Genomic DNA, 17263 nt, shown 5'->3' with positions numbered 1-17263 from the left:
GAAGGAATGCCTTTCAAGGAAATCCTGCCCTTCAAGGTAATCCAGACTGCTGACTGCACAGGAAGATGGAGCAGGTTCACCCTGAAAAGGCAACCTTGGTGGTGGCTTGTCCAAACCTCCCACCATCATCACCCTGAATCAATTCTCAGAGCATCATTTAGATCAGAGTTTGAATAAAAATCCAAAAATGCCTCCAGGTAACTGCCTCAGTGTGGGCTGTTATCCCACAGAGGGACCTGCTGGACTGTTTCAGAGGCCTTGCAATGTCAAGTTTGGCAAAAGACAACTCCCTGAGGAGCACTGTAAGGGGAACACATTGTAGTGCCACTGTCAGAGAGACCAACCAGGGGAAGATGCTAAATTTCTATTTATAAAATGAGCTGAGACATTTGCCCCATGCCAAGCTTTAAGAAGAAGAAGAACCTCAACAAGATAAAGTACAAACCCTGACCTCCACAAGGCAAGGGGAAGTTTAGCTCTCTGCAGATTTGCTAAAGAGAAGACTTTCTGTTCTTTTCCGGGCATGGAACAGTGTTGGCCCAAGTGCCATTTCACTCAGCAGCCAACGCCCCAAAACACTGTGTTACTCTGGGGTCATGCATTCCATTATTCCTTCTCTTTGCTGTGTTCCTTGAGAAGGGAAAAAAGTCAGTAAAATTGGCAACACTTTTGAGCATGAAACTCCAAAGGAAGGACAACACGGCCAGAGGGACCCCACACAGACAGTCCCCCTGATTCCATGGATGTGCTCAGCAGCCTGAAGGTAGGCAAAGGCTCTGAGCTACAGCTAATGAATCACAGAGATGACAGAGTACACAAAAATGTGTTGATCATACAGCACAACCTTTAATTCATGGAATCCCAAAGTCCAGGGAGACAAGCAATCAATGCAAACACAGGATCTCTAAAAAGAAGATTTTTTTGAGAGTAGTTAACAACCATATCATGCCTTCAAATAATCAATAGTGAAAAGACTTCTTAAAAATTTATCTACTTTCTACAAGGTTCAATACCAAAATGAATTATCACATGGAAACTGAAGAGTTAAAAAAAAAAATCTCAATTATTCTGGAGTCTAACGAGAACAGCAAGTGGTTTCAGCACAAAGTGCACCAGCCCTGCCAGTGATGGTTTAGCAGCTGAAGGTTTTAGCTACTGCAGGTTTGCAGGTTCAGCCATCAGCTGGAAGAGGGCTCAGGTGCCTCCATGAGCTGCTGTTTCAACATACAAACTCTCCTCTGTTCATTTTTTGCAGCCTCCTCACCCTTCCAGTTAGGGAGAACATTAGAAGACAATAAATTCCACAGGGCTTTAGCATTCGAGAAAAGCAAGAAAACAAGGCAAGAAGCATGATGCAATGTTCAGTAAAAATGCTCCCTCCAGACCACAGTGAGGGGGAAACAAAAGGTCACACTGCACCTGTTTTCTCCGAAAAGGAAACACCAAACATTTTCTAGAAGCATTCACTACTTTCTTTTGGCTCAAAGACTGGTTCACACCTAAGAACATTCTGAGTAAAATACTGCACTGACAGTGTGTTGTGTATCACAGCAGGCTCCCCCCACTACTTTCACATTACTATGTCCTTCCAACCTGCCAAATCTCATCTCCTCCCAATTTCAGGTCCCTGTACTTACTGTGATATCAGCTTACTAAAAAGAACAGACTTCTAATTGACAATCAAGATGTGCACGTAATTAAACTACTTGTACAGCTGTAACTTATCCCCCCTTCATCAGATTCCACCTGCTTCCCAATGCCAGCAACCTGTGCCAGTACAAACACTTCCCCAGGTGATGGAGGAGCTGGAATACAGGAGCTGACCCCCCTGACTCACACAGGTGGGAAAGCAGAGCCTCTGATATGAGCTGCTTCAAACAAAGAGCATCTTCCTAGTTTTTCAGAGCTCAACACATTCTTGAGCACACACACAAAAACTGAAGCTCAACAGAGGAAAGTAGAACTTCAGTCATTAACTTGAGTGGGAATTTGACATCCAAGTATCCAGAATGCTTTGAATATTTTAACCCCAAGGCAAAGAGTGTTTCTAACTTCATTTCTGTTTCCATTAATTCTCTCCCAGTACTTTTACTGCTGCCCAAATAACCTCACATCCATGCATTCCTTCTGAAATTCGGCTGCATGCTTGTTACCCTGACAATGCTTAAAATGGAAATAGTGCTGCCTATTTGCTTTGCTTCATTTTAATGGTTACTTTAAGCTGTCAAATCCCCTCACATCTCAACTGCTCTCCTGAAGTCACATTCCCCAGCTAGGCAAAGTATTTTGGGAAGAGGAAACTTAGTCATTAAGAAAAACAAAAGCCCTCTTCCCATTTCTAAGCCATATAACATGGAGTACAACCAATTATTGAGCAATAAAGTGTTATTCATGTGGTCTTTGATGATCAGCTCAGTCAGAGATTCCTTCCCCTTTCTAGAGCGCTTCCATCTATTGCAAAATAGTTCAACACAGGGCATTCAGATCCAGTGATGGACCTTAATTTGCCACCAAGGAGCTTCAGCATCAACAGTGACTGAAATAAAGGGGACATCATCACTCTTCTCTTGAGCTACAGCCTCAGTCTCTCTGCAGCCAGACACACTCACCTGGCCCAGCTCCACCACACAGCCAGGTCAGAAGGCCCAGAGTTCCTACTTGGTTTCAAGTGTGAACAAAACAGTAGATTCTGGGAGAATTTACCAATTAATTCTGCAATTTTAATCATCCTGTCAAGCCTGCCCAGATTAGGCTGAGTTGGAAGTGTTTACTGTACCAGTGTCCAGGCTGAACTGTCACTGTCACCCTTTCTGCTGCTTTCACACGTAGCAGGGCAGGAGTGTGAAATTAAGAGGAGTGTTAATACAGAGACAAGGAGTGAAGAAAGAGTGTGCTGAAAATTCAGATGCTAATAACAGAAAAGCAAACCCTTTATATTTAGCATACTCCTCCCGTAATTCTAAGCCAGCAACACAAAAAATGACCCATGATTCTTAAACATCAAGAATATTTGAAGACTTTCTACTGCCTCCTTCTCAGAGAGTTCAATTCACAAAATTAGTTGTTTATCCACTGTCCTTAGAAATAGAAGCAGGAATATGGTAATTAAACACTAATTTTTACCTCTGGTTCATACCTCCTCCAACATCTCCCCCCCCTTTTTTTTAAAGACTCTCATTCATTTTCATAAGCAAAAAGGAATTAAAGTGAAGATCAAGAATACATTACAGTGTTCAAATTCTAAATTGCATTTTTAGACTCCATGGTTTAACAACTTCAAATTATAAAAATAATTAACAAGATGATGAGAGCTGCCTAGGCTCGGGTAGGTCCCATATGGCACTACAGTGCAGCAGAATACACGGGAATTCAGATCACAGATCCTCAGGGACCTACAATAAAGCTATATGCAAATGTTAACAGTCTCCAGGCAAATTAATAATGAAAGAAAATGCATAAAATATAGGCTACCACTGCAAGAGCCTTCCAGAAAACAGAGATGAGCAGAAAATGCCAAAGCAATTCAGCATCTGTTGAGTCAGCCACTACTGATGAGAATCAACTTCCCCCACAATACTTGTCAGCAACAGTCAGTGAAATCCTCAGTTAATGACACTAAACAAACATCCCTGTTTTACATGGAGCACAGGACACTGACCTTTCCCTTGGGGCAGCACAGGCAAGGAGCACTGACAGCACCATGGAGGACAGACCGATGGGGCAGGGAGACCATCTCTGCCTGCTTTAGACTCACACAAAGCTGTGGCTTTGCTGGTTGTTTTCTCAATCTACCCTTCCATTCCCCCGGGTATCCGGTTCTCTTATGATCACATGCACTTCTCATGCAGATCACTTCTCTGTCCACATGCATAATTTCATTTTACCCTTTAAATATTAAATAAATTCTCCCTAACCTTTCACCAAGATCCCTAAACAGGCATAATTCTGCTTGAGAAGAATAATAAATAGCCCAGGAAAAAAACCCAGCATCTTCCTTGCACATCTCCATCTTCCTTTCATCACCATCTCCTAAATTAATTTCTCCATAAAGCTCTAAAGGTTAACTATTCTACCTCTTCTAGTCACCTCAAAACTCAATCTAGTTAGAACACAGAAACAAAAATAAGATCCTTTGCTGCATCATTAGGCAACTGAGTGTATTTCAAACTTGTGTGAGGGGGAATTCCCCGAAAGCAATGGAGAGTGGAAACAGACTATGTTTTATGTTAAAATACCTTTTATGTTGCTAGATAAACTCACCTCTAATTGTCCTGCTTGTTCCAGTAGACACTATGAATTAAGGAGTTTCTGGGCTATATTTCAGCCTTGAAATGTTTACACTTCAGCATTTTGCTGAAGCTGTAAAGGAAAATAAGTTCTAATATTGATGCCAATTTTAATTTGGATTTAAAATACTGTTGCCCCAATATAATAGCAAGGCCCTTTGCACAGCAAAGGGCAGCAACAAGGAGCAACCCTTATAATTGCTCCTGAGACCAACCACACTCATCCCCACCCCGAAAACCACCTTCCACAAACTCAAGTGACCCCTCCTGCTAATTAAGCCCAAGTGCTGTCCCACGAGCAGGTTTCGGCCGTGCCTCAGCCCTACCTTGATGGAAACCTGGCTTAAACAAGAAGCACTTCTGAGAAAAGCCATGAGCACTTGGTGCAGAGGCCAGAACCTGGAGAGCAACATGAATATTCCTGCCCAGTCCTGGGAGCACAACCAGATCTCCAGAGTTGACGGGGAACCGATTCCATTGTAACATCTAAAAAAAAGACCCACCTGCAGCAGAGCTGCATAGATACATCCCCCACTAATGAAAGGCTGAGCTTGTCTCCGTACTGGTGTAGGTTATGGCCTAGTTGTACAGGAGATGCACAACACCAGACCCTAAAACACAGTGGTAGTTACAGAGCTCACGACAGCAAACAGCACAAACCCAACACCGAGCTCCCAAAGCAGGGATGGGAGGGAGAGCAGCTCCCTGGGCAGCAGCTCCGAGGAACAGGTCAGCACTTGGACACCTCTGCCTGCTGGAGAGGCCACTGGGAGCACAGCCACATGCTGGCAGTGGTGACCCACTTTAACACCTATTATGGAAGCCTTGCAAAACTGGGCACGTGGTTCACAGGAGGGCACTGCCCTGTGAGTACAACTGCTGTCACCAACTGCCAAGGCGTTCACACACACACTAAATGTCTCCTTCTCTCTGCTGACAGCTTAAACCATGAACTGAAACTGCTCCTTTCTGCAGCAGCCAGAAGCCTCTGAGTTACTGAGGCCACGAGCTCCAGGAGCAGGTGATCCTGCAAGAAACCGCCTGGTCTTGGCTCCAAGGGCTGCTCTTATCATTACAGGAGAGCCTTCCTCACCAGAGTCCAAACCAACTGGAGCCCCAAACCCTCCACCTCTGCCATCCTGGTGTCAAACCAAGCCTTCTCCTCCCCCTAAGCCTGTTGTATCCTGCAGAGGATGTGGTAAAGCAGAACTTGTGGTCCCTCAATGGCAACAGAGCAAGTAACGGTGTTACCACAGCAGGCAGGAAGGAAGGTGAGAGAGGGGATGTTCCACACGAGAGAGGATGTGGTTACTGGTACTGCAGCAGCTTAAAAAAGATGCTGAAAGAGGTCAGGCAACAAGAGAGGAGCCATTAATTCTGCAGAGTGGGAAGGCAGGAGGATGTGAGAGCTCAACTGCAGCAGGACAGAGCTGATGAACAACAGGTAATTAAGAGAAACAGCAACTGAGCCAAAGAATACTGGATAGAGACAATAAGATGGTCCTCTTGCAGGTAAAAAGCTAGTGGGAAGCCTGGTTTTCTTGGAACAAGGGAATTTTTGATGAGAAATTATGTAGGTTACACGCCCTGGATAGCATGGACAGAAGTCCATCTAGTGTGGAGCATTATATAGGTGCTATTTTGGTTTTATTCAATCACCTGAAAAGGCCATACTGAGGCATCACCTGCTGTTATCAGTGGGAAACCCACCTAGAAATTGTGTTAAATCTCCTGAAAGAGGAAATGTTCTCCTCAGAGGCATCACAATTTCAGGCTCTTGAAAATGCATTTTATAGTTTTCTTTGAATAAGGAAAAGGCAAGGCTCAAACCCCACTGTTTGCAATGTCCAAAGACACTTTTCATGGATGGCCAGGCCACAGCAACGATTCATTTCCTTCAAATAAGTTTATACATTTTGAGGTTTGAGGCACTGCATGACTTTGCCACAATGAGAACCATCTGTCATGAGCAGCCCATTCAGAAAGGAACATTTCTTTTTCAAACATACAATTCTGCTTATAAAATACATGCAAGAAACCCCAGAACAAGACACGGTTTTGTTTCAAAATACATTATAATGTGCAAATTACAACCCAGGATATAAGAAAGCTCTTAAAGAACAAGATAATAAGAGAGAAATCCCAACTAATGCCAAATGTAAGGCCAGAGTATTTTTATGGAAAGACTGAGTACATTTCAACCTTTTTATGTACTTGTTCAGTTATTTAAACTGAAGACAAACATGCACATGCTGTTTCTTTTGGTGATACCAGTGCAGTGCAACTTATTTAAGTGAACTTATTCCTGCTAGGTATGGGGATTAACAGCAGAATCTGGGCCTTAAAATCCAGACTCATTAGCTAAGCAAAGGCTCATAACTACTAAAATCTACTGGGGCCAGAGAGATGATGCACGTCTACCATTAGCATTAATTATACCAAGGAAACTCATTTGAAGGGAAAAAAAAAGGAACAAAACAAAGCAATGCTAACCTCATCCTTCTGCTCATCCTGGGGGAACAGGAATGGCACAAGGACTTGGTTTTTGCTGACAGTATCCAGAGCTGCAGACTGAAAGGACCCACAGGGATTCTCTGCTCTGTGTGTTATAAACAAGGGCTTTGAGAAAGAGCAGATCCTGGTGTGGAGGGCTCTGCTTGCTGGGAGGGTATAAATCATGAGCCTCAGCAGAGCTCCAGACCCCAGCTGCCTCCCCCAGGAGTTGCAGCATGGTAACAATGCTAAATATACGCTGCTGTTGTTCCAGGAAGGTTTTTCAGTTGACAAATGTTGCAATTTTTCACTGTTCCCCAGCACCATCCCACTTCCCCGATTTAATACACACCCATTCGTTCCTTCCGAAATTATCTGAACAAATGCAATTTTAGAACTAATTCCCAGTAAATCTTTTGGTGTCTGGCTACAACTTGGATTAACTCTTGACTGATTTTCATCCTCTTTTTTTTTTTGTTTCCCTCAGTCTGTGAAGCTCTCCCTTAATGATACCAGCTGTTAAAACAAAGATCAACAAGAGCTCTTGCCCACAGTTTCCCCTTTGGGCAGCTGTGAACTAATTATTAAAAACGAGCCATAGATGTTCCTGCTTATTGCATGGATAACTACAATAGAAAAACAAACAAGCCTGCTGATGCCTTGAAAAGAACACACACACAAAAAGGCAATTCTGCCCTCTTATCCAAAACCATACTGAATTACAAAAGCAGAAACTTATCCACAAGAACAATACTTCAAACTGTAGCAGTCTGTGGGAACATATATTGGAGAAATTAGCTTTTTGCCCAACTTCTTTGCAAACCAATGCCACAGTGGCTTCACCATGTAGAATATCCAAGTTGTTCTATGTATCTTCAAAGCACATGATTTTGTCATTAATATCAATCCCTTGTGAATATGATACAGCTCTGAGCACACAGCTGGAGTTTAGAAAATCCTGCATTTCAATCCCATTCTGTTGAATTCTTTGGAGAAGTAATATTTAGGTAAGGTTGTGTTGGTTTGGGGGGGGGGTTGGTTTGGGGGGGGGTTGGTTTGGGGGGGATTAATTTGGTTATTTTTATATAACCACTTAAAAAAAAAATTAGTGACATTGTTAAACTTTGCAGAGTAAGAGTCCTTGATCTTTCTGTCAAAGTTAGCCCAAATGGGTTACATTTAAAAAAACCTAAAACAGTAGAAATCTTGCCAGGTATGCCTGGTATTCTCAACAGAAAAACTTCTCATCTTCTAATCTACACTAAATAAATCATCTGTTGGGTGTAGAACTGAGTAGGTATGCAAAGCTCTTTTCTATACAGATGCTGAGGCAAAGATGTATTTATTTATTAAACAGAACAGCCTTTACTCCTGATATCCTTTTCTCCTCCTCCTCTGGCTGTGAAGCTCCCAGAACTGACCAAACCCCAGGGCAGGGATAGTGTCCTTGTGGGGTGTTTATGCAGACACTTGGAAAAGAAAAATGTTGTAAAAATTATTAATTCTGCTTCGCTTGAGGCTGCCTCCTGGAATCATTGGAGCAATGGCAATAACTAGGGATAAAAAAATACCCCACACGCACTTCAGAGTGTCCAAAGCCCTTCCCTAAAGTTCAAACAAAAAGTTTGAACTGACTGTTCCCTCCTCTTGTTTCCAAATTAAATGGAACAAACAGCTGAAAAACTTCTTTGCAGATGAGATTCAAAAAGCATTTAATACCTTAAATACCATGACATGACAAACACAGTCCTAGATTTTTCAAGGGCCACTTCACACTCAGGACCAAATAAGATTACTGCTACGCCTTAAGTATTTCTATCTGCCATTGCATTCCATTTTTAACCCAGAAATTAGATTAGGTGCTTTTGCTCTGGTTTGAGAAATAGTGAAGTTTCTGAAACAGGAGGATTCTCAGAGGTATATATGGCTCAGGAATCTAAACCAATAGGTTGAACAACAGTGTCTGGGTACATAACATTTCAAATGCCTGCAAACAACACAGAGTTGGTCACTTCAACATTTGTTAACAAACTCTCTTCAAAGTGCATTTCATAATTCAGAATTACCCACTCATACACTCCACTCTGTGGAGTCAAGCAACACTGTTGAAAAATGGATAAATTCTGGAACTAGACCAGAAATAGGAAATAAGCAAAGAGCCAAAGAAAAGCTGTAGAGACTATTCCTTAAATCCATCTATTAGGGTCTGTCACGTAGAGGTTTTTTTATTACAGTAAGACCCAACTTTCACAGCACTGTGAAAATGGCAACCAAGACACTCCTCTAACATCCTCATCAGAATCATCCACCTGTGCACCAAGGCATGTATTACCATCCACAAACGAGGATTCTCCAATAATTTCAGTCTCTTCTCCTTTGGAGGAAGAGAGCATATACTCATGTTCTCACATGCTCAGTTTGAGGCCATTTCTATGAAGTTTCTCCTCAGGTAACAACTCCCATTAATTAGAGTGTGAACTCGTGTTACATCAAAGTTTAAATCTGAGGAAAAGTAATCGCATTTCCCTTAACTAAATAATCACTGTGTAAAGCCTCTCAAACTCCACTCTGCTCTGCCTTTCCTTCCAACAGAAGCCTCTCTCAGTTCTCAATATCACAGCAAAAACAAATGAATGCATCAAAGTAGGTGGAATAAAGAAGGGAAAATATTGTGCAAAGCGCTGACCCGCCAGAAGCACACAAAGCATTTGTTCAGTAGTGACAATAAATAATTTAATCTGAGGCAAATTACCAAACAAACATCAATTAAATTACACGCTAGACTACAAGAGAAAGTTCTCCCACACACTTTTCAGGTTTGCAGAGTCAATAGAGCAGCACATGGAGTCATCCAGGCTGCTCACTCAAGGATACTTGACATTCTTCACAGGACACTTCATCTGAAGAGAAAGAGGCAAATTTAACTCCATCACACTAACCAAACATTCCCACAAGAATAGAGAGATCACACATCACCAAGCCTTGTAAAACATAAGAAATCAGCATTTCCTACCCTATAAACGACACTCGTGAAAATCAGAGAACCGGAGTTTTATAACACAGTTCTCTCTCTCATCCATCAATTTTAGCAGCCCAAGCACCTGAGCTGAGAACATTTGAAGGAGGTTTCAGCAGCAGCAAAGGCTCCCCAGATCTAACAGCAACCCTGTTGAGCCAAGTGCTGCCTGTACTCCAACAGATCCAAAACTGGGAGCAGCTCACAGAAGTCAGAGACACGTGGGGAACCACAGCCCAGCGAGCGAGACCCGGTGGTTTGCTGGCTGTCCCACAAGGATGCTCAGTGTGGCCACACTCCCAGCCCCAACGGACAAAGCTCAAGTTCAGTGTGCTGACCATGCTGTGCCAGCCAAGACAACCTAAAATTACAGTTTCTAGAAAGTAGGGCAGCTGCTGACTGTCCAAACCTTCTGGCCTGGCTCCCTACACAGCCTCTGGCCTCTCGAAGTCAAACAGACAGAATATTTTATGGAAATAAATCAACAATTACACTCTCTTTTGACCAATATGACTTGGAAAAAAACACAAGCATCAGGAATAAATGGTACTTCACCATACTAAGCAAGAGCAGCTTCCTCTGATCCTTTAAGTGAGGACTGCTTCCCTCAGCAAGGATATTCTGCTCCTGAGCTGGACAGGCGAGTCCAGCTGAGCAAAGGAACTAATCTAGTTTTCTTGTGACAGCAATCTCAAGTCCTCGAGTTCCAAAAAAACCCCATGTGAATATTTTATAAGTCATGCTATAACAATGATGGTACCATGACATGTATTTCAAGCCTTCACGACGCATGAAGAAACACACATCTTCACAATCCTGATGGGAATTGCAGCAGGAAAGAACCTCCTTTATATCCAGTTTTTAGACACAGTTGTGAAGAAAAAGCACTACACAATTTAAACTAGTGCTTATTGGAGCCAAGATTAAAAACCACACGTATGTCACACCAGCCTGACCACTTGCTTCTGCCACATTCACCTAAATCCAGGATCAGTGAAACAAGGGACAGCACTGAATGTTTGATTTCGGTTTTTTAAAATTTCATTCCGTGCAGCTGCAACAGCCTTTTATTCAATTCCCAGTTCTGAACAGTGAATCAGTTCATAAACCTTGGATGGATGTTATTACCTGCAGCAGGTAATATCATTTGCATTTCCCATCTAGGCAGCTCTCATTAAAGTGTTTGGGTTCAATCTCGAAATAAAAGCATCTATTTTAAGACCTTGAAAATAGACTTCTAAAGTTTTTAACTTTTTTGTACTTTTAAAAAGCAATTTATATCCCTCTCCAACAACTGCCAGGCAGAATACAGGTTTTGGGAGAGGAGGGTGTTGGCTCACTACAAAAGACAAACAAAAAAAGAAAAATGGTTTCGTTCATATCAGTTCTACTCTGGCACTTAAATACTAACTTAGAAACTCAAAATGAAACCGAAAATACACATAAAATCAAGTTGACTGCATCCAGCCTCATTAAAACCACTTTATGTTAGTTTACCTAACTGCAAAGGCAAATATTTTTTCAATATAAATCCTTGACCCTCCACTGAGATTAAACACATATCAAAACACGCAATAAATGTATCCACTGGCATCTAGATGAAAGCACTAATAGGAGGCTCATATAATGAGCTATACAGGAAAACCTAGAGCACAATTCAACTCCAAGACAACTAATACCACCAGAAAAAGCTCTTACTAACTTTGCTAAGCCCAGGACGCACCACCTTTTTCCAACACAGACCCTCATATTCTTTATAAAGCTGGTAAGGCTACGGCAAGCAGACAAGAATTTAAAACTCTCTTTTAAGGAGTTTAGAGCCAACAAAGCTCCTGGTATTTTAGTGCCATTGCAGGCTCTTGTAACACTGCAGGCATTTAGAAGCACTAGCAAATTAATATGCTGCACCAACTCATTTGGTGAACAATCTCATTCAGATCTTAAGCTGCTTGTCCTGTGTTCTGAATGTGTTGGCAGGCTGAAAAAATCTGAGGCGCCGCAGATATTTCCTGAAAGGGTGCTACAGTTTTTCAAGAGCAAAGCCACTTGCTGGACTTTGGACTGATTACTGGGACAGCAATAAAAAGAATTCTTGTGTCTCGAAGACAAACAAAACCAAGACCACCACACCACATGCAGCGTGATGTTCTTAGTCAAAGGGCTAACACAAACCATGGTTAAATGTTATTAAAATCTTCATAATGGAGAGATCCTGGTTAAGTTTGGGTCACCGTGGTGACATGGCGTGTTTTAGAGGAATATTTCTTAATTCACTGCTTTATTAAGACTATGGCATAGACAAGTGTGCTGCACACAGAGCACATGGGGTGGAATTTTGTGTCTGAATCTAAAGATATGTGATCCTGATTTCCCCTCTTCTCACGTTCCTGCAAGATCAAGTAGAAGGCTACCACACCACCAACAACAAATAAACAGAGGGAATGCTTACACTACAGCCTGCTACTTGTGTTTTCCTAACACAGCAATAACAAACCATGAAGTATAAAAAGAGGATGGCAAAGCAGAGTGCTGCTCTTCTCTATCACTATTGTGGGAAGAAATTTAACAAGTGTTTGCCCAGAAAATAACAGATTCCCCAACTCTGCACGTCTGTGTGGAATAAACCTTGCCCACAAACTGCATGAAAATCGATTACAAATTCACTTCTCTAAAGGAAGAACGATTCTCCCTTTAACATCAGCAGCTGATAACACAACAATAATAACAAATACAGTTCACAGATGAAAATACTGCAGCAAACAGCTCAAGAGAGCTGACTGACATCTCACAAGAGAACCATAAATTTAGGTCAGCTCGTCACTGCTCTGCTCAGCAGAGGAACAGGAAACAGTGTGATGTGCAGAAGAAGATGTCGGTCACTTGGGCTCACTGTTTCCTGCAGCAAGAGAGAAATTACAGCCCACTTTCAAAATGACTTTAGCACACTTGCTTCAACTGGATGAGCCTGCAAGGTGGAGACCAGCTCGCTCCATTCAGGAAACAATCTCCCCTTCTGGGAGCATCCAGAGGATTCACACAGCAACGGCCTCCACAGGGAGATGAAGTTGCTTCTACATTATTTTTGAGCAAGACCATGTAGGGCACCTCATAATTCCATTTTTAAGGAGTAATTCACTCCTTAAATGAAAAGAAAACACACACATTCCATCCTCCCTTTATCAGGGATGTGTGAATATCACCCACACACAACTTCAGAAGTCTAGACCGGGAGAGTTTTAAGCAGATACCATTAAATATTGATGTTGTATTTCATTTTCTTGCATGACTATTTATTTGAAGGGAATTAATTAGCACACTGAAAAAACCAATTCTTTGAAATGTGCCTGTCATACACACAGACTTTTCATAGCATCCAGGGAACACTGTAATTCTAGTGCAATTTATTTTGGGTGTCTATCAGCACAGTATATTGATTTGCAATGTAAGAAGATAAAAGTAGAATAGAGATCATCTATTTTATTCTAAGTTTGTCCCAGAGTACAGCAACTATTAAGTAGTTACAATTTCACATGTAAGAACTTTCATAACAAATGTGGGCACAAATGAAATTACTGTGTTTTAGCCCAGACCAGAAGAGTCATGAGAAGGGAGAGGTTTGAGAGCTGTGTGCAATTTTTACATCCTTATGTGACTTGTGCTTCATCCTTCCAATCTTGCTTGTCTTTAATCCATATTACACAATTTGCAAGATGGGCCATCAGTGCCTGGATTGTGTAGTACCTACCTGGCACAAGGAGGATGGGATCTCCAGCAACAAATGCTGACAATCACCTCAAGCTTCATGAAATAAACAAAAATTTAAATTAAAAAAAAAGAAAAAGTGTGACTTCTGGAGCAGTGCAATACCTTAAGCAATGCACTTATTAAATGAAAGCCCAAGTGCTACAGGGATTGGCATTATGTAAATGACACAGAGGCATTCCTCAGAAGTCTTGCTAGATGCATTTACAATTCATTTCTTACTGGAATGAAATACTATTAGACAATATCTTCCAAAGTTCTTATTTTTGTGGAAGAGATGTCTGGCTTTGGATATTACAGTTCATCAGACCAAATGCAGCTGGGAAAACTCATCACCTCAAAACACTTTTTTTTTCCCTCCCCAAGTCCTGCCATTTTATTAAATTACCAAGTCACTATCAGCAAATCTCCTCCCAGTGGCTCTGGGTCTCTCAGAGCAAGTTATTTGCTGGTTTTATGGCACTTGGTATCTTCAAGTGACCTACAGGACACAGTCCCTTGTTCAACACGACACTCCCTGACTCAAGTCTGCAAGAGGTTATCACACAGCACTTCAGTCAGCATCTCTGGAAACAAACGCTGCAAATCCTAAAGTACTTGGTGATGTGAGTAAATCTCATGAGTAATGCAAGAGAGGCAAAAACAAACTGTTTTTAAGAATAAATAATCTACTCACGGGAAGCAGGACACAGCGGGGGGGACAGTGGAAAATAACGTGATGTTAAAAAAAAAAAACCAACAAAATGCTGCAGAATATCAGAAAAGAGAAGATTTACTTTACCAGAGCTCAAGACTAAGGGTGTAAGGCATCTGTATGTATTGGAGAAGAATTTCTTATCGGGACATATTGCAACAAATGCTTCAGAAAAACACGTGCCTGCCATGAGACCAAAGGTTCTGAACATCACCCTGCCTTGCACGGGCATTGAAGCAAACACGGTGACAGATGTTCAGGGAGCAGAGTCAGCATTACTAAACTGAGCACTGTGATCTAAATGTCTTATTAACCTCAAAAAAAAAGCCCAAGATCAGAATGCAGAGAGATGCAGTGGATGCATAAACAAAAAGCCCACAGCTTCTGCTCTTGTCTGCACTGAAATCATTCAAATCACTCACAAAGGGCTCAAGAACACAGTTCAGTCTTATAAAACGTGTTTTAGTTGAACAATGGTACAAAATACAAGCAATTTTTAAAATAAGATGCATTAATAAATAGTTTAAGCAACATTTTACACCAGTGCAAGTGCTTTGCCAGACAAAGCTTGTCCTAAGGGCTTCATATTAGAAGTGATAGTGGTGGCAAAGTAGAAACAAATCTCATGAGTTTACCCTTTCTCTAAAATTAAAAGACTGTAATTTAAGCAAAAATAATAAATTTAACTACAGATAAAATCCCCAAAGCTTTTCATATATTTACTTTCTTGTCATCTTTGTAATTCTATTCCATTGCACTTTTCTGTCTAAGCTGAAGAAAATGACATTGTTTGCAAACTTTAAATCAAATATTTTGAAATGCAGGCACTAAGATAACAGAGTGTCTCATTTATACAACAGTAATTAACATTTTATCTTGGGACATGAAGATAAAAAGAACAGTCCTTGTTTTATTTTGTTTCTAATGGGAATGCAAAATATAGGATAAATATCTTCCAAATCTGGACTTATCTACAATTCTTAGGTAAACAGAACTGCCCTAGAGACAAAAGGAACAATGAAAATAAACCTTCAGAATGGTCATGCCCTGAAACATTTACCCAGGAAGCAATGTCAAGAAATAAGAGCATCTCCCATACCCAAAACGACTCAGTCACTCCTGTAAGCACCCACGAGAGCATCACAAGCAATGCAGAGCTGTCACCCAGATTAAAGCTCCCTGCAGGACCTGGGACACACACGGGATCTGCAGAAACCCCGGCAGAGGGAACACCCCCAGCTGGCAGGTGACTCCTGCAGCAGTGCCAGGCCACCACAGCACCACCAGGGATCCCCAAAGCTTGTGGTGGACCTGGAGACTCCAATCTCAGCGCTCAGCTGCTCCTTCTGACACAAGTTTTACCAGTCCCTTGACCTGTATCAACTCCCATTATTAAAAACACCAATGTGCCAGCCTTCCTCTTCTCCCTTTTTCCCCTCTCCCTCATATCTAGGCTTTGCTTACTCCAGCTTTCATCCATTATGAGGCTGCAGCTCTGTCTCTTGGATTAAAGAGCACTCAAACACACAAGAAATGCTTTTGTTTGAAGAACAAACAGGAACCTTCTGTCCAACCTTTGACTTGGATGGATCTGAGCTACTGATCTTCACACAGCAACTGGAGCTTCTGGGCTCAGTTCCCTGAAGGTCCCATGACTCCCCAACTATTTTATAATGCAGGGATAGACCAGTTGCTTCGTGAGCAGTTGAATCATCTAAAAAATATGAAAGAGGATATTGACTTGAATCTATGAGATGTTTTTATCTGCCAAGCAGGGAAAGCAAGTTTGGCCTCTGAACCAGGTTGATTCAGAGAGGGGAAGAGGAAAACAAATGTGTGTTTACCTTCGTACACAGAGGGGAGGGAGAGAAAGAAAGAATTTCTCACGAATTGACAAGAACATCCCCTCCCACAGCAAGGACAACAAGGTCATTCAGTGCTCTACAGCTGTTCCAATGACAATACCTTCCACTTAAAATAGTTTTTGGAAGCTACAACTCTGGTCCAAAGGTTGACTCGAAAGTGCTCCCAGCCAAGGAAGGGAAAAATAAAGGGTTTGTTTTTCACAAACCCTGAAGTTTAAATCCATCTCCCCAAATAACAGAGTTTTGGTTGCTAATTCATGGCTCAGACTGGTGGACCATGAGCCACCGGGACCAATCAAGTTTGTGTTATGGTAGAGCATCTCTGAAGCCAGAGGTTTAAGATGACCCCACCTGGCAATTTGCATCGGGGACGTTCAGAAAAGAGTCACCCTAAAACATTCCAGCTTTCCTGAAGTCCTCAGGCCTTCTGGATATACATGTAAGGGATTCCAATATTCTGGAAAAAGAAAATTACTGTTTACCTGACTTGGGCTGCAGAGTGAGATGGACCAAGACAAAGTGGCTGAGAACTAAGAGTGAGACTGAAGAGGCATCATCTGGTCTACCTCTTATTTTTTGAGTACTTCTGCACATCCATAACAATTAGTAAGCACATCCAACAAGGCTACTGACATATTATAGTTAATTCTTGCCTGTGAGCACAGCACTTAATGTACAGACTGAAGCTCAGTCATCATGCTTCATTCCTCTTCCAAGGTAAGGAAAGTAAAAGAAAAGTAAAACTCCAGAAAAACTGAATGCAACCGTGACATTTTTATCCCCAAGAAATTCATGCAGCATTGTGGACTCTGCAAATGCACACAAGTAAACACAATCTTAACATTTTGCAAAATTAAGACATAATACAATATGTGTAAGAACCCATATTTCCTCAGTAGTGAGTGTTGTTAAAAAAACTGTGCATTTCCTGGCTTTAAGATGCCTAATTCCACTAATTTAACATTTGTGACCATATCTATTTTTGGAACATCTATGGAACACGTACACAAAGGAGAGAAAAACAAATTCTAAATACAATGCCATGAATAGAGCTATAGTTCATGCATCTTTTCTTCCCTAAGAGAATCTGAGCATTAAGCACTGCACCACACAAAGCAAATGTATCACAGCCCCTTTTTTAAGGGTG

General features: G+C 41.6%; 1 protein-coding gene across 21 annotated transcripts in view; it reads right to left on the bottom strand.

The window, feature by feature from the left end:
- The window catches only part of FNBP1 (formin binding protein 1), a 97660-nt gene that overhangs the window by 69137 nt on the left and 11260 nt on the right, over positions 1-17263 (bottom strand). For 20 of the 21 annotated variants that reach the window (XM_051807706.1, XM_051807707.1, XM_051807712.1 and 17 more), the window contains exon 1: positions 3659-3765. The exons of the other annotated variant lie outside the window; for it this stretch is intronic. In XM_051807706.1, the coding sequence (XP_051663666.1) occupies positions 3659-3733 (75 nt within the window). In that variant the 5' untranslated portion in view covers positions 3734-3765. Of the gene's footprint in view, positions 1-3658; positions 3766-17263 lie in introns of those variants that run through there. 21 annotated transcript variants of the gene reach the window in all.

Source organism: Manacus candei, unplaced genomic scaffold (assembly GCF_025592945.1).
Source record: "Manacus candei isolate 608988 ecotype Guabito, Panama unplaced genomic scaffold, ASM2559294v1 h1tg000071l, whole genome shotgun sequence".
NCBI classification, from domain to species: domain Eukaryota; kingdom Metazoa; phylum Chordata; class Aves; order Passeriformes; family Pipridae; genus Manacus; species Manacus candei.
Note: the sequence above shows the minus strand (reverse complement) of the source record. Positions and strands in the feature narration are given on the sequence as shown.